Source organism: Perognathus longimembris, chromosome 19 (assembly GCF_023159225.1).
Source record: "Perognathus longimembris pacificus isolate PPM17 chromosome 19, ASM2315922v1, whole genome shotgun sequence".
Lineage (NCBI taxonomy): Eukaryota > Metazoa > Chordata > Mammalia > Rodentia > Heteromyidae > Perognathus > Perognathus longimembris.
The window spans coordinates 10,451,276-10,475,336 of NC_063179.1; the positions used below are offsets into that span (position 1 = coordinate 10,451,276).

General features: G+C 34.6%; 1 protein-coding gene across 1 annotated transcript in view; it reads right to left on the reverse strand.

Annotated features, from left to right (window-relative positions):
• Positions 1 to 24,061, reverse strand: part of Cdh18 (cadherin 18) — a 332,938-nt gene that overhangs the window by 15,021 nt on the left and 293,856 nt on the right. Inside the window, exons 9-10 of the mRNA XM_048368427.1 lie at positions 18,464 to 18,585; positions 12,036 to 12,153 (exon numbers count right to left, since the gene is read on the reverse strand). Coding sequence (XP_048224384.1) covers positions 12,036 to 12,153; positions 18,464 to 18,585 — 240 coding nt within the window. The remainder of the gene's footprint in view (positions 1 to 12,035; positions 12,154 to 18,463; positions 18,586 to 24,061) is intronic.

The window sequence follows — 24,061 nt, forward strand, 5'->3', positions numbered from 1 at the left end:
ACCTGATCATACCTGTAAGATCCAACATGTCAGTATGTTCTGATTAACACCCAGAATGTCATCTCTTGACCATCTGCTGTAGTCCTGCTTGATATCATTAAAATCTTTGAAAGCATACCTGTCTATTGTCTAAGCTGTTGGCTTTTGGCTTCGTAAATAACATAAGAAAAATAGTTGCCACCACTCAATTTACCCCACACAGTGTATCAATAAATTCAGAATGTAGTCTCAAAAGAGACTAGAAGCTCATCCATTACTATTTATTTTTCAGCAGATATCTTATAATAGTACTTGCAAATTTCTTTTGTCATTTTTCTTTCCTAGCCTACATTTTCACTCTCAACAAGGTATTACTTTTCCCTGCAACTATAATGTATTTACAGTTTTTAAAACTGCTTTAAAAGTGTTCTAGCTTTTTTATAATTTTCCATTAACTACATACAAGATGTTCTATCCTGGTGTGTATATCCAAGACACTAAAATTTAGTATCAGGTGCTAAAATTTAAATATAAGTCATTTGGAATAAAATGTGTATTTGAACAATATCACTGAATCTGCTAATGAGCTAATGAACAATACATGAGTTTTTATTTTAACTTGAGGGAAAGTAAAATAAAGAAAAAATAGCTTAAAAAATTTTAAATCCAATTTAAAATACAAAACAATTCATAAAGATGCAACAATAATATAACTGGAGAAGTAGAGATAAATGGAGTAATATTAAAAATAATATTCACACCATAATGTTTACCTTTAATAAAGATTAATATTTTTATTTGAGAATGGATGAGCCAAACCAGAAAGAACTACTTGCCAAGAGAGCATAAATCTTGAGAGGACTTTCTGGAACATTCAATTCTAATTCAAAACTTGTTGAAAGATTCAGCCATGTAAAAGCAAACTGTGGGGCAAGGTGAACCCCTGTGGTTCTGTGGGTTTTAGCAAGGAAGCAATGATGGCACAGGTATGGAAGCTACATCATCTCAGAAAGCAAGCAAAACAACATGCCACTCAATGGGACTGCTATAATTAACAGGTCTATTATGTTTAACTTTATTGCTTTTGATTTCCATTGAGTGGAAGAATGCACAGTGGGATGAAGTGTGGGTTGGAAAAAGCAGAAAGTTGAGAAAACTATATATGCATAAAAACAAAAGAGCTCAAAACATAAAACAAACCACCACCACCAACAACAACAAGTCCCAGGAAAACAAATGACTGTAGGAAATAATCAAGAGCATTTCCCCAAACAGGAGGAGAAAAGTACATGAGCATAATTTTCTTCCTAGAGTAAATGATCTTCTAAAATAAATGTCTGCGATTGAATTCATGCTTAACTTTTTTAGAGCCAAGATTGTACGCAGAGGGCTTAACTTCTTTCTACTCAAGGTTTATGGTTCTACCTTATGAGAAATGGTAGTGTCATTTTGTCAGGTTTAGTTCAATAAACAGTAAAAATAGGAGACTGTGAAAGCTGGCATCTATGCCAGAGCACCGTCACGGAAGAACAAAACACTATGTCCCAGCCTCCACTGTCACGACACTAGTGACTCAGCAGGACACATTTGCTTGCACATTCATTAGAGGATATTTGGGGCTCAGTTTGTAACTCAGAGCGCATTCTATGTGCACGACTTTGTTTAGGAATGGGAGGAATCACTAAATGTTCTCTTGAAACCCTGTGGATAAAAACAGAATTTTAAATGGATATACTCTGTAGAGAAATTAAGCGTATTACAACACCAGCTGTGAGTTCTTATTTGAAGGACAAAAATAAACTATGGGAATCTTGATTGTTACAAACCTGACAATGTAAAGAAATACAAAATAAGAATTTTAAAAAAAAGCTAAAAAAAAAAAAAAACCTCTTATGATTTCCAAAGGGTGTCAAACTTAAATACCTACATTTAACTACTAATGGACTGTTAACTCTGAAAGAAATATGAAAGAAAGTTCTCCAGAAAATGCGTTGTACCAGCTTCCTTTTCAACAATGAAAATACCTCTTATCACAACTTTTGTGTGCTATAAGCTTAAAGTTAGGGATGCTCTCAATAGCCCCCCACAAAATACCACCCAAAATGGCTTTTTAACTGTTTGCCTAAAACTTAAAGCACAAAAGAAATTAGTCAATATTACAGTATTCATAGGTAGAAACAGAGACTTGTATTGCAAAGGAATGGTGAAAATAGTAAAGAAAAATGTTACAAAGTAAAAAAAAACACAGAATGAAAAAATGTTACAAAGTAAAAAGAAAGACAGTATGATGTCTTTGATCTTAAATACGACAAAAAGATTGTGATTAAGGCTGGGTATCTATGCTGGGACAGGAGTGGAGAGTGGTAGAACTTCTGTTTAATAGTTGGGAGCCACTGCAAGATGATCCAATTCAGTGGTGGTGTGACCTTAAAACTGACCATGAAACCACAGTGTTCATTGTCTTCTCTCTTGCTTACAAAATGGCTGTGGTTTGCAACATTGTTCAACCAAGAGTTTCTTGTTGATTCATTCAAGTATTTTGTCTCAGAAACAGAAAGTTGATAACAGGCAGTATTGAGAATCCTCTGGCAAACATGAGCAAAATGATCATTTCAATGTATTTTTAAATTTAAAAACAATAGTGATTGGATATGTTTTCAATGACCATGACTTTGGGGGAATATATAATAAAGAATCTACAGATCAATAGGAATAGTAGATTTGCTTGATCTTTATCACAAAAGTTATGATAAAGTTTTTCAATTCAGAAAGAGAGAAATTGGATTTGTAGCTCTGCAAATATGCAGAGATAGAAGTTCACACCCAGTTGATGGTGATCTATTCTCTTACTAAAGCCTTAGGATTTACATATATAGTTTACAGTTAGAATTAAGCCTAGGAATTAATCTGGTAAGTCTCCTTGTGTTAACTAAAGCTTTGTTCCCAAAGAGATAGCCCTGAATTCATGAAATAGAAGAGACTTAAAAAGGTAGGCTAATGATGACTTGTTAAGGAATTAGGTTTCACTTTTATATTACAAATGCGTGAACAAAATTACTCAGAACTGAAAATAAGGGTTCCATTAGTTACATGTCACTGTGTATATAGTCTATTTGCTATAGATAATAAATAAGAAGGTAAAAGTTATACAAATGGATTTTTGGTGCTACAATAAAAAGCTACAATTTAAAGAGACACTCACAGAAGGAGAATCTACTTTTTAAACAGTATTTTTTTGTTTTTGCCAATCCTAAGATCTGAACCCAATTCCATGAGTTTTCTTTTGGTTGATACTCCAGCCTGGCTTTTCTAAGTTTGCAAATAAAGTCTCATAGACTTTTCTGGTAAGATTGGCTTGTTGTCACTGTATTTGTGTTTGGTATTGTGGGTATTGTATATATTTCTCTGAATTAGGGTAGAGAAGAGGAACATCAAAATGGAGAGATAAAGGCTAAAAGGTGAACCACTGCAACAGCAATACTTACAAGACAATACATTGTAAACCATTTGTACAACTTAGCTGGGGAGGGGAAAGGTGGGAGACAAATGAGGGAGGGGGTAACAAGTATGACAAGCAATGTACTCACTACCTTATGTATGTAGTTATAACTCCTCTGTACATCACCTTAATAATGAAAGTTAATTAAAAATGGCTTTGAACTATTATTATAAGATTTGAGACTTCTGAGTAGCTAGACTTACAGGCATGAGTTATCAGTGCCTGGATCTTTCTAAAACATTTAACTCATTTTCTAAATTTGGTTTTTAATTTTAAACAAAATTCTATATCATTTAATGATAAAAGTCTGGTCATTATTGAGCAAGCCCAAATTGCATGATCAAGTATATGTTCTTTAACAAATCCTCTGCTGGGCTGTCCTCCAAATCAATGAAATTTGTTTTTTGTTTTTTTAATTGTCAAACTGATATACAGAGAGTTTACAGTTTCATACGTTAGGCATTGGATACATTTCTTGTACTGTTTGTTACCTCCTCCCTCGTTTCCCCCCTTCCCCTCCCCCTTTCCCTTTCCCCCCATGAGTTGTTCAGTTGGTTTACACCAAACAGTTTTGCAAGTATTGCTTTTGTAATCGTTTATCTTTTTTAACCTGTGTCTCTCTATTTTGATATTCCCTTTCAGTTTCCAAGTTCTAATACCTGTATACACGGTTTCCAATGTACTCAAATAAGATACAGAGATAGTGCAGGTACAACCACAGGAAGGGGATACAAGAGGATCATCAATAATAGAAGCTACAGTTTCACATGGCATGTTGAAAGTAATTACAACAGTGGTATAACAGTCATTTCCATAACATGGAGTGCATTTCACTTAGCATCATCTTATGTGTTCATAAGGGTATAGCTATTGGGCTCTTGTGATCCTCTGCTGTGACTAGCCTAAACCTATGAGGGAGAGTCCACAGAGTCCATGTTTCTTTGGGTCTGGCTCACTTATTAAGTGAAGTGAGATATTCATTTTTAGTAAACTGAGGACAAACACTTTTTAGATAATCACTAAAATTCTGTTGTGCACAAACGTTTCTGTTTACCACAAGTTGATATAAGTTATCTAAAGCCTGGATGGACAGACTATCTTAGTTACTTCAGAGTACAGAACATACCATAGTACTTCGTTATTAGTGTCTTCTCAATCATGATTTAAAAGGCCACTGAACATTTGATTTGCCACATTTCCCTTGCCAGATATTTCTGTCTGATATAACTGATATATAAAAATATACATCTGTCGTATCTGGGGTGTCTTAATCCTATCTAACATTTTAACTCTATATTGTGGAACAGACTATTTTATAAAGTCAAATCACATTCCACAATCTTTTCTTAAAAGTTCAAACCTTCAATGATCTAACGTTACACTAATGTTCCAGATCTTTTTATTAGACGTCACCTTCCAGTGATCCTTATTTCCTCAACTATATACATCAAGGTCCTTGAAAGCGTATGGTTGTGTTTCAATTCTCTGCACAATGGAAAGCTTAGATCACTGCCTTATACCTTGCCGAGAATAGCACTCAAAAAGCAAGTTGTAATAGGAAAATGATGTTAATTTGTAGGCTGAGTGCAGAATTTCTCTGACTAAAAGCATCCTTTCCAGAGAGTAAAATGCTCCCATATAATAATGAGTGCTGTTGTGAAAGTTTAGTCACATAGGATAGGGTTGTATATGCTCAGGGGTAAACTATTCTTCTTTATTTTTATGTTAAATGTAATAAATACATGCTCATGGAATATATTCAAAGCATATTAGCAGATACTTGTGAGAAGAAAATTTCTATTACATTGCTATTCTATTCCACTATTATTCTTGTGTAACATGTAATTACACTCATATTCGACATTTGACTTCTCTTTGCAGCACATTTATTTTTATTCTACTTTAGGTTAATTAGGTTATCCTAACATGACATGTTTTTACTAATGGAAATTTTATTACAAATGACACCTATTTTTATACTGAAAAACTTGGATAGAGGCTCACTACGTAGCCTGCCAAGGTAGTGTCTGGAACTTTGGAGTCTGTATTGTCCTGAGATAACAAGTGTGTAACACACACACACACACACACACACACACAGCGAGTTCAATGTTTAAAGGTACCCTTCCTCTAAAGTCTTCCTGGAAATTATACCTTAAGTCATAAGAAGACTCCTTTAATTGTAGTGTTTTTTTCTTTCATATGCCTCCAACTTATTTATAGTTTGAATTCTTTCCCTGGAAATTTGTAAAATTATTTCATAAACTGTCAGATTAGGGCTGGGGATATAGCCTAGTGGCAAGAGAGCTTGCCTCTTATACATGAGGCCCTGGGTTCAATTCCCCAGCACCACATATACAGAAAACGGCCAGAAGTGGTGCTGTGGCTCAAGTGGCAGAGTGCTAACCTTGAGCAAAAAGGAAGCCAGGGACAGTGCTCAGGCCCTGAGTCCAAGGCCCAGGACTGGCCAAAAAAAAAAAAAAAAAAAAAAAAAAAGAATTAAACTGTCAGATTAAGTAATCTCCCTCCAATCTTAAACCTAATTCTATTTTCATTTATGATGATTTCTATGGACACTTTAGTACTGATTTCTTTTTATTTTTTAATTATTATGTCTGTGTCCTTTGGGATGCATAGCCTTTCATGTATAGTTTTGAATTATTTGTATTCCTAATTCTGTTTGCAAAAATAGGAGGGTACCAGTAATAGTTCACCGACCTAATTAAAAAAATTATCAAGAGCTGGACAGTGGTGGTTCATGTTTGTTGTCCTAGCTACTCAGGAGGATAAGATCTGAGGGTCATGGTTCAAAGCCAGACCAGGCAGAAAAGTATATGAGACTAAAATGGAGTGTGGCTCACTCCATTTTAGAGGGCTATCCTTGAGCAATACTTAGGGACAGTGTGCAGTCCCAGAGTCCAAGCCCCAGGACACACACACACACACACACACACACACACTCTCAATACTGAGGCATAAGATAAAAGCCAAGAAAGGCCATGGTCTCACATATTTTCTGAAGAAACCAGGTAGCAAAGAGGCATTTTTTCATGTTTCCCTTGTTTTGATCCTTCTGCTCACAAATTCCGTTTTCATCAGTGTCCATATGAAGTTTTTCATCTCACCAGATGTTCTTAATTGGCAATGTTTCTGCATGTCAGCATTAAGAGTCTCATTTGGATGTTTATACGTATTTCCCTTTTTCAAACATGAATTATGATCTAGTGCATACTAAGTTTCTTTACTCTTCAACTTACTTGAGCCCTGCTGTGTCCTGTAATCTTCCACTTAAAAGAAGTTATTTGAACTCTAATTCTCAGTAGGGTTTTCTCTGATAAGGGAAGAGATAATGGGAGATACGAATTTATACCTAACATTTTCTTGCAAACTAAATGTCTCTCCACTTTGGAGGTGACCATAGGCTAACTCTGTGTCTATGTTTATATGAGTATGTTGTACAAGTAGAGATTTGAGAGGAGGAGTAAGGTGACATCTGATCACTGTGGTCTTGCCTACTGGTCAGCCATCTGATAAACTGAGATTTTCTTTCACTGGAGGCTTTCCTGAGCCCAGAGCCTAGGGCACTGTGAGGAATGGAGAGTTGGTGCAGGCACATGAACATGTGTAGAAAACTGAAGTTAGGTTCTTATATTTCACCCTGAACCAGAATCTGTTCCAAATAGATCAATGACATCAGTGTAAGACCAAATATCATAAAATATTACAGGAAGGTAGAGGAGAAACACCAGGGCTCCTTGGCACAGGTCAAAACTTCCTAAGTAAAGAACTTAGAAAGACTGGATAAAGGGTATTTCATCAAACTGAAGAGTTTCTATATGACAGAGGATTTACCTAGCAAGATATATAGAAAGCCTACAAATTAGGGGAAGTTTTTACTAGATATGCATCAGTCAAGGGCCTCACATTTAAAGTATACACAGAGCTCAAATAATTAAATCTCCAAGAAACAAATCCTTAAAGAAGCAACAACCCTGAAGGCTGATGAGATAAATAGAGACTTCTCCAAAGAAGAAATAGGAATGGCCAATAGTCACATGAAGAAATGTTCAACATCTAGCCATAAAAGAAATCCAAATCAAAAGAACATTGAGATTCCACCTCACCCTGGATAGAATGGCAGTTAACAAGAAAACTAACAATAACAGAGGCCGGAGAGGATGTGGTCAAAAGGGATTGCTACTATACTCTTGATAGGAATGGAAACCTGTTCAACTACTCTGTAAAGCAATACAGAAGTTCCTCAAAAGACTAAACAGAGAACTTCCCAATGTTCCAGCAATCTCACTCATGGGCATTTACCCAAATGACCACAAACAAGCCTGCACTAAAGCCACCAGTACAACAATGTTCATTGCAGCGTTATTTACCACAGCTAAGTTATAGAATCAACCCAGATGCCCCTCAGTGGATGAATGGATCAAGCAAATGTGACATATATAAACAGTGAAATTCTATACTTCCATTAGAAAGAATGGCATTGCCTCATTCATGAGGAAATGGAAAGACTTGGAAAAAATTACATTAAGCAATGTAGCAGGCACAGGAAAATGTATTAGTGACAGAAGCCAGATTATCAATAGTGAGTGGCACAAGTGTGGTAGCAACTCAATCTATTATTGAGACATACGGAAGATGATTTGAGTGTAGTTGAATTTTCAGAGGGATTTATGACTGTTTTAATTAAATTTTAAAAGACAAATAGAAGCATAGCAGGGAGCATCTAAATACCTGTCCTCTAAGATGTTTAGATGGTCACCTTTGGATAATGTCCTCTGCTCCAAACCCAGGTTTCTCAACTATTTAGAGAAACTGTTCCCAAATGAGTCTAACTTTACAAAAGAAAGGCAAAAAGAATGGTAAAATAAGTAGGCTGGAATTCTCCATGGATGTTGAATGGAAAGCCTAAAAATTGCAAGGAACTACTTGCTTAGAGGCATTAGAGAGCTGCTGAAGCAAGGCAATTGGAGGGATCATCATTCCAGAGAAAAGGAAGATGTTTACAGGTGAAATGTTCCTTGCAAAGAGTCTTTGTTTCTGTGGCATTAGCTTATATTATGACCTAGCCAGAAGATAAGATAGCAAATTGGAGATATTTGGCGATTTGGGGAACTCTAATCAAACAGGAAATGGGAGGTCTTATACAAATGTGTCTGATTTCCCGTAAAGGTATTGGGTAAATTGAAAGGTTATATTGGAAACATAAACCTAGAAGACCTATATGTAAAAGCCCTAGGAATCTCTGAAGAGTTTATGTCTCTATCTTGATGTTAAGCCAATAGCATTTCAAGTTAAAGACTAAAGTGCATACATAATGGAGTTCCAGAAGAAAAGTCCCAAAGTGTCCACTTACAGAAAGAGAAGGAAATCAGAGACCAAATGAATCTCCTCAGCTCAGAATTAGATTATCAGAAATAAATGTTTTTCTCTTTGAGGTAATACAAAGAATAGCTACAGAGTATATCATCGTTTGAGTAGTTTATAATTACTCAGACTGACAAGCAGACAAAAAATAAGAAGAGCAATATCAAAATGGATAGACAAAGCATACAAGATGAAGCAATGCAACAGCAATACCTACAGAACTATATGCTGTAAACCAACTGTACAACTCATGGGAGGAGGGAAATGGGGAGGGAAGGAGGTGGGAGAAAAATGAGGGAGGAGATAACAAGTTGGATAAGAAATGGTCTCACTGCCTATAAAGAACAAGGCCACAAGTTTCATTCTGGCTATCATCAAGAAAACACACAACACTTGAAAATAAATGTAGAAAATAAAATGTCTGTCACTGGCACCAGGAGCAAGAGTAGGCTGACAAAACTGAAAACCATAAGACTTAAATGATCCATAAAATAAAGAAAAACATGAATTTTAGGTGTGATTTAGGTCCTATTAATGAAGAAAAAAGGGTCATGGACCAAAGCATCAAGTGTTTGGATGACATGACATGATTTTTGCTTTATAAACAGATTTTCAGCACAATGCTGCTATTTTCTGCCTGTATTCCAACAGAAGTCAAGGTAATTGAAACTAGACTTAAAATGAAGAAACCTAGAACTGTGATGAAACACTCCAGAAGACATTCCTTTTGCAAAGTTTATATAAACTCAAAAATTCCAAATTAATGTAGAAAGAATATATGGTAGAAAGATTTAAAGAAAAAGACCAAGGCTGAAAACTGTGGAATGCTGTCCTGAATCTAGTTAATTAGCAAGCAGTTCTTGCTACTAAATAGATTACCCCAGGGAATACAAAAGGGAAGATGTTCAAATTGCTATAAGGAAATTAATCATTTTACATGATTCCATGTCTACATATTTCTAACGAACCTGACTCAGGAGGAGATATATTATATTCATTAACTTCTTTGTTATATGGCAACTCTTTTGTACAACTTCTTAAATATAATAAAAAATTAAAAACATACTCATCAATAAGTTACAAAAAACAGTTGATTTTTACAATAGCTTCGAATAGGATTTTGTTCAGTCATGTGTCATTAAATATCAAGCATCTGTTTTGAGTTTTGATAACACAAAAAATTATTGTCCTCTTTATGCAGGTTTTGGCAGAGTGAATTTCTTTTGTGGTATGCCTTAGTCTTTTCACTTTTATAATTTCAGCTTTCTGGCTTACTATGAACATGATTATGCATTTCTTTCTCTCGTTGGAAAACTTTGTTTTGCACTGATTTTTATTGTTGTTGTTGTTATGCAGTATATTGGAAATGTGACTACAGGAATAGCTAGCTGGCTGGTCCTGTGTTCTGGCTTTGGGTCTATGTCTTCTTTCCTTTCATTTCCTGAGCATACCTTTTCATGTAAGCAAAAGGCTCAGGAAAACAAAGGTTTTAAATTGTTACTTGGGATATTATTGTTTATAACATAGGGACATGTACATACCCACTAACTCAGAAAATTCAGTGCTCAAGAATCCTAAATCCATGAAGTCTGTGTTTTCAATGTCATTTAAAAATATTATAATTGTCTGTCTGTGGAGAAAAGACCACATAACTTCAGTATATATCATTAATATCCCTAAGGCTACAAAATTATGGTTTTTAACAGTTTTTTAAGGGATGAAACCCAGGAGGTAAAGGCCTGAACTTTCGTAGCACAACCAAATCTTTTTCCTCTATTTAATTTTAGCTATGCACAAATACCATTGATACTTTTTCCAGCCAAGATAAATTATTTATACTTTGCTTATAATGTCTTCAACTCTTAAAAGTTAGAAAGTATTTCTAGAATCATAGTAACATATTGTTTCCACAATGGAACTTTTGATGAACTTTTCGCACTTGAAATAGTTGATCTGATTTAAGCAGGGTTAAGTATATAAAAAAGATAAAAAATTTACACACATTTCATTTTAAAATTGAGCATGTATTTTGAGAGCAATGCATTAAAAGGGTGACTTTACCACTGACAATATTTTAGCATCATATCATTATTAGATTAGTAAAATAATTTTGATTAATCTTCAACTCATTTAATAAATAATCGTGTTCTAGGATGAATTATGCTCAGTGACAAGCATTTCAACAGCAATAAGAATAAAATGTTTTCAAAGGTAGATTATCTCTCTTACACTTAAATATGTTTAGGCCCAAGTCAAGGTTTCACTGCAAAATCATTAATTATTTACAAATGTGAAATTGGGATGAAAACAATTCAAATGAAATATGAGTAAGTACACAGAATTTCAATCTACTAAAATAAAAACATGAATGGCCCCTCATGTAACTATACGAAATATAGGGAAAGTGAAGCATATTCAAGATAATATCATCACAGATATATCACAAAATAGCAGCATATTCAAGCTAATATCATCACAGATAGTTGGAGAAGGAAGAAGTTGATGCTAATTAGAAAAGTGCATGTAAGAAATTGACAACAGACCTCCAAAGTAAAAATCCTCTAAATAACAATACGTCTTTCATCATTACTCAATTATGGGGCTTTTCCCCCCTCCCTAAGTAGAGAAGATTACACCAAACTAATTTTTAACACTTCTAGAATATTCTATCAGTAACCAAACTTTGTATTCCCACTTTGGAAAAGGTTCAGAAAAGCAAGAGAAAAGTGCAATTTATGCAGCCTGTCTTAATAGACTTCATAATACAAGATGAGTTCAAACATTGAATTTCCTTTCGTTACTCTCCCTAGCATGTTTTTTCCCTCATTTTTTTTTTTTGAATCTAAAGATGTTTTGCCTCCTAGCAGCTGCAGCAGCTCTCATAAACTTGTTTGTCAGCTAAGATTTCTCTTGAAATTTGCCTGGGACCATGTTCCATGAACATTCTTGTTTAAAGCAAAGTTCTGAATAAATTCAGTGAATGTTATTTGTACATATAAGCTCAATTTTTAAATACAAGCTATTCACAGATCATAACACATCAGCATCAAATTGACTTTGAATGCTGATTTGCAAGTTGTTTGTGGGTATATAAAGATAAGAGCAAAACCAATCAACACTTTCCCAATCTGTGGAACCAGAAATAATATAGAGCAAAAAATATGCTTGTGTTCACCTTCATTGTCCTTAAGAGTGAAGTTTGGGTTCACAGGTAGGTGTTCATCAAGAAAGAAGTTAAATCGTGGTCCATTGGCAAAATCATCTTTATCAGTAGCACTGATGGTGTGAATAACCTAAATACAATACACACAAGAGAATAAATTTAATTTGTGAGTCCTCATATTTCTTTTAACTATAGACCATCCTTTTAATCAGTAAAATGAAAAGATATTTAAGTTTCTCCATTTGAATTTGAGTGGTTACAATTAAAATCATGACCATACTGATTGGCTTGCTCATGGCATTTGAAGACATCACAGTACAATTCATAAGAATGTCATCAATTTCTGGTATGGTACAACTCTTCTAAATTTTTTTGTTTACAGTTTGGGGATCTTGTCCCAATAGTCAGAGCCTTTGACTAGTAAGACTGAAGCATTGAGTTGAAACCCCAGTAATTTTAAAACAACTTTTAATATATTTTTTTCACAATATCTTGGGAAGAAATTGTAAGATTTTGTTTGAATACATATCTGGGGAGCATGAAGTATTGTCTGCAAAACACCAACACTCCAGTGTTCAACTCCCATGGCTTGATGTATGTTGATCTTTATCAGAACAAAAAAACAGTGAAGTTTGGTTTATATATTTGTTTCAAGAGGTCTTTGAGTTCATAATCCACTCACTGTATTTTATAGTTGAGAAACCTAAGACACATAAGATAATGGTGTGCCACAAATCTTAGATTCAGGTAGTTTATTATTAATCTCTCATCTCTAGTAGTCATGACAATGAAACTCTAAAATCTTTATTGAGTGCATGTTAAGGAACATAGAAAGTGCAAATATCATTAAATTTAATACTGTTAACCAGAGCAAAATATAAGACAGTGATTTGTATAATGCAAAAAAAGGGGGGAGGAGTGCAAATATGTGAAGAAGATAATCTTAGTGGCTCAGAAGAAAATGCTAATAGGTATGGCCTTCACAATCTTAAAAAAGTTTTTACTTTGATTTTAGTTGCTCAGGAGGCTGAGGTCTGAGGATCATGGCCAGAAGCCAGCTAGGAAATTCCTTGTGACTCTTCTTCCAAACTAAGCATCAAAAATGGCTGGAATTGAAAGGTGGCTCAATTGCCAGATTGCTAACCTTGAACTCAAAAGCTCAAGTACCTTGCCTGGGGCTGAGTTCAAGCTCTAAGACCAGCAAAAACAAGCAAACAAATCAATTTCCCACTTGGTATTGTGTAGAAAATGAATGGAACGTGAGATCATGAAATTAAGTCAAACAAGTCAGTTTCATGAAGACAAATTTCACAATTTTTCCCTCATTTGGGGTAAGTTAAGGAAAAACAATGCATTAAAAAAAAGTAACAAAAAAAAAACAAGGTCAAGACAGTAAAAAGGGGATTACTAAGGAGGTGGAAAGAAAGGTGGGAGTAGAGAGGAATTTAAAAAAATGTAAGAGAGAGGGTTAATATGCAGTCATCATATATATGTATGTATGTATATATGTATATACCACATATAACATATGCTTGTGTATGGAATTGTTATGATGAAATTTTATAGACACTAATAAAAACTAATGCTCTGAAAACTGAGAGCAGGATAAGGTAGGAGGTAGGATGAGTACGAAGGCATGCCGGTTTGCAAAACAGGCAAAATTCTGTTTCAGAGATAAAAACCAAACAAGCAAAAATTATTACCCTACCAGTTCAATTTCCTCTTTTCAGGCCTCTCTTAAGAAAATAATCAGAAACATAGAGGAAGCAGAGCTATAAAAATATGTTGCATTTATGAAACACAGTAGGTTCACTGCCCAAAGTGCACAATTTCTGAGAATATTTTGTTCAGTTTTTACCTCGTTTCCCAGTACTCTACAAGGGAAATTAATCCATTAAATGTAGAAGAGTTAAAACTTTAAATTCCTCTCCGTCTACCCATTCCATTTATTTGATCAGATCTAAGAGGAAGAACATTAAGTCCTAGAAACGAGTGATCCGAGTGAATAAGACAAAGAAAGATATATTTTCAGGCAGTGTAGTGAAGAGTTTCAGGAAATAGAAGCGATCAGCTCATTCCACGCATTCCCCTGTCGCCTGTCTTCACACCATTGTCATCAAGGCCCAAACTCTTACATTCTTAGCAAGAGAGACTATGGATTTCCCATGCCTAAACCTCTGGACAAGTTTCTATTGTTCTTCTGCTTGTTGTTTCTCCTTGTATTATTTGTTTTTGAGCTGGAGTTCATATTGATTAGTGTTTGTTTTTCTTCCTCCTTTTAAAGAACAGCCTGTCCTTCCTTAGATAAGTCTCTCCTTGTTTTGTTGTGTTGACTCTGAGTAGCAGCACTATGGGTAATCAACAGCAATCAGACCATTATTCTCAAGTGCAAGAGAAGCTTCAAAAGAGTTCAGAATTCCTTGTCAACTGAGGAACATATTTGCATTCTGCACACATCAGTTCTCAGTGTAGGGGAAATAATAGCAATGTCCATTCAATTTTCTAGTTTGTATTCGAAGATAAAGAAACTTAAGTATTTAGATTAAACATCATCACATATCCCCTCCCTCATGCTTGGAGACTTCCTCTTCTTAAACATGAGCACACTTTCACATATGCACACATACCAATAGTTAACTTTCTGTTCTTCCTCCTTTCCAAAAATAAACATTCTTTCCCCCTTGCTCTTCATTTATTAAGTTTCTGAAGACTCTGATCCTACTTTCTCCACCATACTTTATAAATATTGATACATTTACAATCTCAGTTGTTATGAAAAGACAGGCAGAGGGCTGGGGATATGGCCTAGTGGCAAGAGTGCTTGCCTTGTATACATGAGGCCCTGGGTTCAATTCCCCAGCACCACATATGCAGAAAATGGCCAGAAGTGGCGCTGTGGCTCAAGTGGCAGAGTGCTAGCCTTGAGCAAAAAGAAGCCAGGGACAGTGCTCAGGCCCTGAGTCCAAGCCCCAGGACTAGCCTAAAAAAAAAGAAAAAGAAAAAGAAAAAGAAAAGACAAGCAGAATATAATTCATTTAGATACACAACTATTTTAGATTCCCTATTTTCAATTTGGTGGAGATTATCATTTTCATTTCATTCTTAATTTGTTTTCAAATAATGGTTCTGCTTTCTTACTATTGTTACTAATATGAGCCTGTTGTATTTGGCAAACTCTGATCTTGATCGAAAGAATGTATTTACTACTTTTCTGAGAGGTTTTCTGTCCATTATTATGCAAGTTATTTCAAATCTGAATTTAACAAGGAGATAACTCACTGAAACTTTGTTTTCCTGAGAGAGAATTATCTTCTTCATTGGCATGTCAAATAATGAAATTGTCCCATTGACAAATATTGTTATAGATCTATGTTTAAATTTTTGTTTATAATTATAGAATGCTTCCAAAGACATAAAATAAGTTTACAGCAATAAAAGACACATTTTTTAGGTAATACCACTGAAGAAAGTGTCTTTAATCAAAAATCTATTTAGTTTACCTCTTATTTGTCCTGAATTCTAATACATCTCTTAGTGTATCAAAATTTTCTGTTTGATTAAATCATGATTTTCATTTCTTTAGGAAGAGTTACATTTGTAATTACTTCAGCTATCTATTAGAAAATATGTATGACATTAATTATGTATGAGAATTAATTAATTGTAGTATACTTAAGCTTCTTTAAGAAATGGCAGTTTCCTAACTTCCACTTTTCTACCTTCAAAATTGTCTGCATGTGCAGAATTGTGACTTATATGCACTGTTACCTATGCTTTCTCCTCGTGAAAATCGTTAATCAGGTGAAATCGTCAATGAATCCTTTATTGATTTTCATTTCTTCAAGACACCAAAATGTTGTCTATTACAAAATAGATCTAATTAGTGCATATTATGTTTGATTCTTTTGCAAGATAACACAAATATAGTCTATAAATTAGTCCGAATTGCAGAGCAAACATGGAAACCCATTTAATACTTGTTATTCATAAATAAATTCAATGAAAATTATTAATGATACTCACTAACTAATGTACCTGTTTTCAAGAGCAATTACTCTCCAGTCTACAACTGGATTAGTATTTCTGAGAAAAATGGTAAAATTTATATAAATGCTAGCATTATATCTGAAAGCTTCCTTCTATAAAATCCATTTGTAGTACTCAGGATGGAATTCAGGGGTTTGGACATGTTAGGTATTCACTTTGTCACTGAGATTTTAGTGTTTAGTAAATGAACTACTTTTTGCATTTTAATAAAAAGGGATTTCTAAGGAATACATAATGCCTTCCTTCAATTAATCAATGAGTTTGGTCAATAATGCGATCTTAATAAGGATCTGCCTGAATTCATTTCATAATAATATCAACTTTGGTTAATTGAAGGAGTCTTTGACTAACATAAAAATCTCTATTGACATAGTAAACTATTTGTTCCTGCAGAGTTATTTCCAAAAAATTGTTGTTAGGTTCTCTAAATTCATGTGGAATGAAAGTAAAAGGAACAGATAAAATTCACCATGAAGAACAAAGTACACTCCAGGTCAAAGTTTCTAGCTGAGGACATCTACATTTTTTTGGATGCACCATTATTTAAATACTGATTTTAAATCTTATACATCCATCATTTTCTCTTTAATACCAACCATATTCATAACAGGCACTTAAATTATTTTATTTCATAACGGTTCCTGCCTTTGTTTTCATTGATACATGAATTGACCCAGACTGTGCTTTGTAAGGGATTAAAACGTTCAGAAAAAACAAAATTTTTGCCATAGAGTAGATTTTTTCGCACACATAGTGGTGTACATTTTTGGACACATAGACGAATCTAGATACATAGCATAAACAATAGAACCATCTACTGGTCTGACACTGTAAATGGAGGAGGATATGTCCTTAGAGTTGTGCAGTAAAAACCTGTTCAAAATTCACTGACCAATGTTTGAATAAAATTTTATATTACAACTATGCATCGCAATCCAGATCTCTCAAGGAATGCTATCAACTCTTTTAAGTAAATAAAAAAAATGAAATAATACATCCAGACACGTGTTCATCTGTAATGAGTTTATTACAAAGAGTACCTACATTATTGATGCTTTGCTATAATAAAAATAGTGCACACAATATTTAACAATGACTTAAATTCATTTGGTTGAAAGACTCAAAAACATACTAAGGTATCAAAATGAAGCACCAAATCATCTTATAGTCAAAATTGAAATCATACAATGTCAAAGATAGAATATTGCCTAACGTAAATAATATTTTTAAATGATTTCTATTTCTGTAATTTGTTCCTGGTAGCAATGCTATTTAACTGAATTGTTTGCTGTAGATAGATCCTTTGGAAATTGGCTTTTCTATCAATTGTTAGTTCCTTATCATTGTTCACAGTATTTCAGTTTATTAGTTCCCTACACTTTGTACAACCAATCACACATTAAAGAATTTCAGAGTTCATTCCATTTTTGGATCCATTGTGAATTAAAATTAAATAATATTACACAAAACAAGTTTTGTTTTGCTCATAGACTAGAAAGTATCTTTTGAAATCGGTAGTTGAAGTACCTGCTGACATTAGAGATGTACCTCATATCAAGATACATGGAGACAGATTAGAACCATGGATGCCTTGCGCAGCTTTAAACAATCCTGAAAATGTCTGGTGAATAGCAGACAGGAACTAAGTGTTGCCAGCACTCCTGTGCCATGGACAGAGACCTCTAATGCCTCTAGTGAGAACGAGGCACAGGATGGCATGACACTGGTCCCTGAGACTTAGCAAGGCCACATAGAGATGTGAGTAAATACCTATCTTCCTTTAGCTGTGTATTTTGTATAGGTTCTTAAACCAAAAGAAAGGTAAATACACATGTCTCTCTAGTCTCCCCACCTTCTTAGCCACATTGGCTCTGCCTGAGATCCACACGTCAATCCTCCAGCAGACCTTAGGATCCAGTGTGCTTTCACCACTTCCCACCCATTATGGACATTATGCACATCTTTAACACGTCAACACCTTTTAGGATTAGCGACTATCAGTCGCTATTTACCTGATTTCCTTCGATTTTGACAGCCAAACCAGACATTCCCCACTGCCTTCTCCACTGCAGGCTTAAGCTTCATTAGCACCCAAAAGTTGTATCCTCCTCCTTACCCGAGTGCTTCCACTAAAGCCTTCAAAATCTTCGTCTTGGCGTGACAAATGGTTCGTGCATAAATAACTTCATTGTTCTGAATTACATTGGGGATACAGGGGGAATGTATTTTCTGTGCTTCTCCTAGAAATCTATTTGGCACTTAAAGCCTTATAAAATTATCTTCAGAGTATAAATGTTATACTGGGGGATTTGGAGGATTGTGCCCCAAAATAATAGAAATAAAGCTACTTAGGTTTCATCCATTCACATGATAGAAGGAAACAATTAATTTACCTGGCCAGGCTTAGAATTTTCACAGACAACAATATCATATTCCTTGGCAAGTTCGGGGGGATTGTCGTTGACATCCAGCACTCTAATTCCCACTGTGACATGGCTCAGCAAAGCAGGATTGTCTGCGGAATAAGCAGAGATGTATTGAGTATTTTCATGCACACTGTAGAGGCTGGGTTTAAAACTAATCTCCTTATCACTGCAGCTTCTCACTAGCTCCGTATGCCATAGCAGGACTTTTGGCAAAAGACAAGTTCATGAAGACATTCTTTGCAAGAACTAATTAACACAGAAAAATGAGCACCAAGTCTTGACACGAATACTAAAATGGTGTATATACATAAGCATATGTATTTCTCCCACTGTGTATGCATATATCCCATTAGACCTATTCACATCTCTTGTAAGCTTTAGTTATTGACCTTGAACCTTAAACCTTGAATATTCAACTTATTCTTCCTGCCTATAGATAAATAGAGAGATAGATTTTTGTTGTTGTTGCTCTGTACCAAGGGAATTACTTGCTATTCAGGAACACAGAGAAAGTTGTCAGAACTTGATCTGCCAGGGCCTAAGGAATAAACAGTTTCATCAATAATCTAAAAGTAAAACATAGTGATTGTTAGGAAAATCACACCATCTTTAAAAAGCTCAATGTCTGGAATCTAAACAAACTCAGAGAAGGTAGCAAATGAAGTCATTTGCAGGAGTGCTCATTTTCTTCCTAGCAGAGAAGATATGCAGTGTTAGATGTTGTCACAGTAGGGGAACAACATTAAATCTACATTGAATTAACATCAAATTTACATAAAACTGGTATATTTTGAAACACTATATTCAATACTATAAATGTGTCTAAAGTGTGGTCTTCACATTTTCAGGGTTTATTAATTTCATTATGTAAGCAGGAGAAAGATAACTTCTCCGTTTTTGGAAGTTATTGCTAGAGATTCAGAATTTTAATGGAAAACTAAAGGTATCATTTCACTCCTTTACTTTTTAGGTCTGTCTCAATTTGTGTCTTTCTTACTACTGCTTGTGTTTGTCTTCTAAGAATGAAGACAAAAATTTAATATATCAAGAAGTGAGATTAAGAGAAAAAGACTCACATAGATGAGTGCAACAGAAGAAAAAACATAAATAATAATCTGATATATAATTTTGCTAAATTTTAGAAGAAAATATCCCTTCAGAGAAAGCATTTTACTCAGTGTTACCTAAAGTCATATAAATAAATAATTTATTTCACTTTTATGTACATTTTATCCTAGGAAGCATAGGAGAGAATAAAAGTTTCAGAGCATTTTTTTTAATAATTTGTAAAATTGCTACCCTAAATATACTAGATAATCTAATTAATGACTGGTTTTAAATATTCATATACGAAACAATATAAATATTAAATCTAATCGCTAAAACAATCGGGAAATTTATTTCAAGGAACATTTTGTAACTAAGCAGTTATGATAGGGAAGGAGAAGGGGATAGAAATAGGAAAGAAAGAAGGAAGGAAGGAAGAAAGGAATGAAGGAAGGAAAAAGGAAGAAAGGAAGGAAGGAAGGGAAGGAAGAAATTTTAATACATAAATGTTATCTACTTTTGTGAACTAAAGAACAAAATATGCAAGCGTAATTTTTCATAATTTATCACATATCCATATATCTCTGAAACAATAAAAAGACGGGACACCAAAATATGACATACTTTGCCTTCCTACACCCACACTAATAATACTGGGGTGTTATGTAAGGCCCTTAGACTTGTCATGAAGATGCTGTAGCTCCTTCTCCCCAACAGCCAACCCTACCCCACACCTGTTATTATTTTATTTTTCAAAAAGAATTTCACATCTGTGCCTGACAAACAGGATGATAATCTTCCTATTTAAATTCCAGCATAGCTGGGATTAATAGTGTAGCCCTCTGTTCTGAAATTTTATATTGTTCAAAATGGTGCCTCATTAACTTTTTTTTCTGGAACTCATCTTAACTGCAGTCTTCCCAGTCTCTGTCTCTTGACTAGACTAGCTAGGATTACAGGCATGAGCCACAGTGTTCAGCTTTGTACATTACTTTTAATGGTGAAAGCTAACAAGATTAATGAGTACTAAACCAACCATATGTTTAAATGTAATTTCATTGTTATTATAGAGAGGGGTTGCCATTTCATAAGCCAAGTAATAAGAAGATAAATTAACCTCAGAATAAATCTAATAAAACATGTGAAATACCTCTATACAGAATACTTTATTAATTTCATTAAAGATCTAAAGAAATTAGGACCTATATTATGTCTGTTATTAATGAAACAAAATATTATGTCTGTGGTTCTGGAAACAAAATGTTGATTGAACTCTTCAAGATAGATGTGTGTAGTCATTTGATCCAATATATGTCTAATATTCATTGTTTTAAGAAAGTGAAAGTAGTGGTAAACCTTAAATTTATTCAAATTTGAGGGAATGTAGGAAGAAGAGCATTATAAAGGAACCTGGGGCTGTGATATGCCAAGGTTTGCTTGTATCACATTAGAACATGAACCATTGTAACTAACACTGGGGTAGACTGACAAAGGGAGAGAAAATAAAATTCAAACCCTCAATATGAGAAACTTCAATAAAACATGCAGTTTTAAAGTGAGGGGAAAGGAATAAGAATATGGTGGAGGGGAAAAAGTTATTCAAAGAGTATTGTGTGCATGTAGGGAAATATCACTCAGTAAAATCCTGTTATATTCTAAATGTATGCAAATGAAAAAGGAAAATTATGCAATCAAAATAAACCATTTTATGGCTTTATAGGATAGAGCACCAAAGAAACCTTATTTTGACTATAATTTTAGTGTTATTATATACAGGGGTTCCCATTTCATAAGTGAAATATTAAGTACATTACTTTTTTGGACCATGTCATCCCTTACTTCTCTGTCCCTCAGTTTCCCCTTCCCATCCCTGTCCCCCAAGTTGCATAGTTCATTTTCCCCAAAGTGTATACTGAATACCATGCTTGCATTTATCCAACCTTCTTCCTGTCCTTTCTGTGTCCCTACACCCCTAAAAATATATAAAAAAAAATTAAAGCAAAAACAAAGAGTTCTAGCACCACCAACAAAAATGCCATTTTTAATCACTTGTTTATTCCATAGTAATGGAACAAAGTATTGATGGGGACACACCTGTGAATCAACAATCAGAAAACTATGGCAGACATAGGTGTGCCTTACATAGCTCATTTCCTGCATTTACCCGTTATTTTGTCAGTTTGCAAAGTGTAAGCTCATTCTTCACAGAGTCCTGTTACAGATCCCATGTTGAAGGAAATTATTTAAACTTACCCCTTGTTCTCTAAGGACTTATTTAGCCCCTATTTTACATAAATCCTCTCAGACTTCCCTGTGTATTGAGTGTTCCTGCTTGTGAGTTAAAAGCTTTACAAGTTAAGCTGTGCCTTTGATCTTAGAAATGAACAGGATTTTTCTTTTCTTTTTTTCCCCCTGTAAACCAGAACTGAAAAGTCAAAGCAATTCACTTCTTTTCAAAATGAACTATATTGGGAAGATGTAAAAGTTTTATTTATTATAAAACAATGTGAAAAGGACTCACTATGAGAAAATAGTGCAACAGACCCAATTAATTATTTTGAGGAATTTAAATAATGCAACATTTCCTTTATTTTGAAGTTTCCTATTTTCCATCTCAGTTTCACTCTTCATAATGGACTGTGAACTATTTTACCTTTCCAATTGGTTTAGCAGACAAAATTCATTTTGTTATCAACTTATTTGCTATCCTGTGAACTTACATATATAGTTATATTTTAATGCTGTCTACAACCCACTCTTTTACAGCTCTTTTAAAGTCATTTATGACAAGAGAAATTAATTTATTTCTGGTGAAAGAGGAACTTAAGCATAGCTGTATTTCCAATGTGTCCGAAATTCTCTGAGATTTTCATGATTACCTAATTTTCTCCTAAATTGCAGCATAATTTTAAGCAAATCACTTTACCCATCTTCTGCAGAGTTTGAAGTCAGAACACAGAAATACTAATCCCATTATGTGCATGTAGCCTGTTATTTTGTATAATATTTAAATAACTCACATAATTACAGTAACAACCTTAAGAGGCTGAGGAATAATGCCAGAAAAGAAATTTCCTTTTGTCATTTAAAAAAATAAAAAAGAAAAAGTAGTTGGTATCAACTAGCCAATGGTTATGAATTATACAAATGAACATCATACGTAAATTTGTTGGTTGCACACATTCATAACTAGAGAGGACAAAGCGAATCTGTGCTGAAGAGAAGAAGGACACATTGCATAAGTCGCCTTATTGTCTGGACCTCAGGATGATATCAGATGCCTCCCAGAAGGCAATGATCATTGGTTAACACTGAACACTCAATGATTGCTCAGAGACTCTTCATCTTGCAGTGGAACTGCATCCTGATAAGCTCATGATAGGTTGAAAATATAAAAATTATATGGAAGATATCTAATATAAGAAGCATGATAACTTAGCAAATTAGAATCCTGGGTGATTAAAATTCTGGTATTGTGGCTGTTAGGAACTTGCTGTTACCCAGGATATTATGTCAATAGGTTAGAGAATGGTCGAAAATTCAAAGTGGGATTTCATAGCACAATAAAGTAAACAAAAAAATCTAGGTCTGACTAGGTGCTGCAATATTGTCTCATGATTGTCATCCTGGCAACTTAGAAGGCTGAAATCTTAGGACTGAAGTCGAAAGCCAGCTCAGACATGAAAATCCTTAAGGCTCATATTTCCAATTAACTAGCATAAACCCAGAAATGGTGCTGAGGCTCAAAGTGGAGCACTGGCTCTGAGCAGAAAATCTCAGCGACAATGAATGGCATTGAGTTCAATTACCAGGACTGGCCTGGCATGCGCTAGCACGCGCGTGCTCACAAACACACACACACACACACACACACACACACACACACACTACGTCTGACAGTGGTTTACCCCATAAACATAGCCATTCAGGAGTCTGGGGACTTGAGGGTTATATTCAAGGCCAGACTGGGAAGAAAAATCCATGAGACACCGTTTCTAATATAATCAGCGACGTCAGTCTAGAGGTGTGGCTAACGTGGTAAAGTTCCAGTCTAGTGAACAACTGTGAATCTTTTATTTCAAACCCCAATACTGGCAAAAAATTAATGAATAGACAGATAAATATTGTGGAAGTAACAATGTGTAATTTCTCTGGCTAGGTATTATTAAAGACAGTCTCCTCCACATTGCTCATTTGTGAATAATTTGTTCTAAGCTAGTATCCACCACAGGTCATTGTAATCCCCAACCTCAAGAAGTCTATGAATGGAAGAATGGAATTCCTCTAACAGCCAGTAACAACCTGTCAGAGGGGTGACAGACATGTACAGAGCCATATCTTGAAATGACTGCAGACTCAACCAAAACATTCCTGAGAGAGACAGAGAGACAGAATAAGAGAGAGGATAGGGAGACTAAAAAGAGAAAGAGCAAAGAGAGAGAGAAAGAGAGAGAGAGAGAGAGAGGTGACAGAGTGTTGTTGCACAGATAATTTAGGCACAGAAATAAATAGTAAATA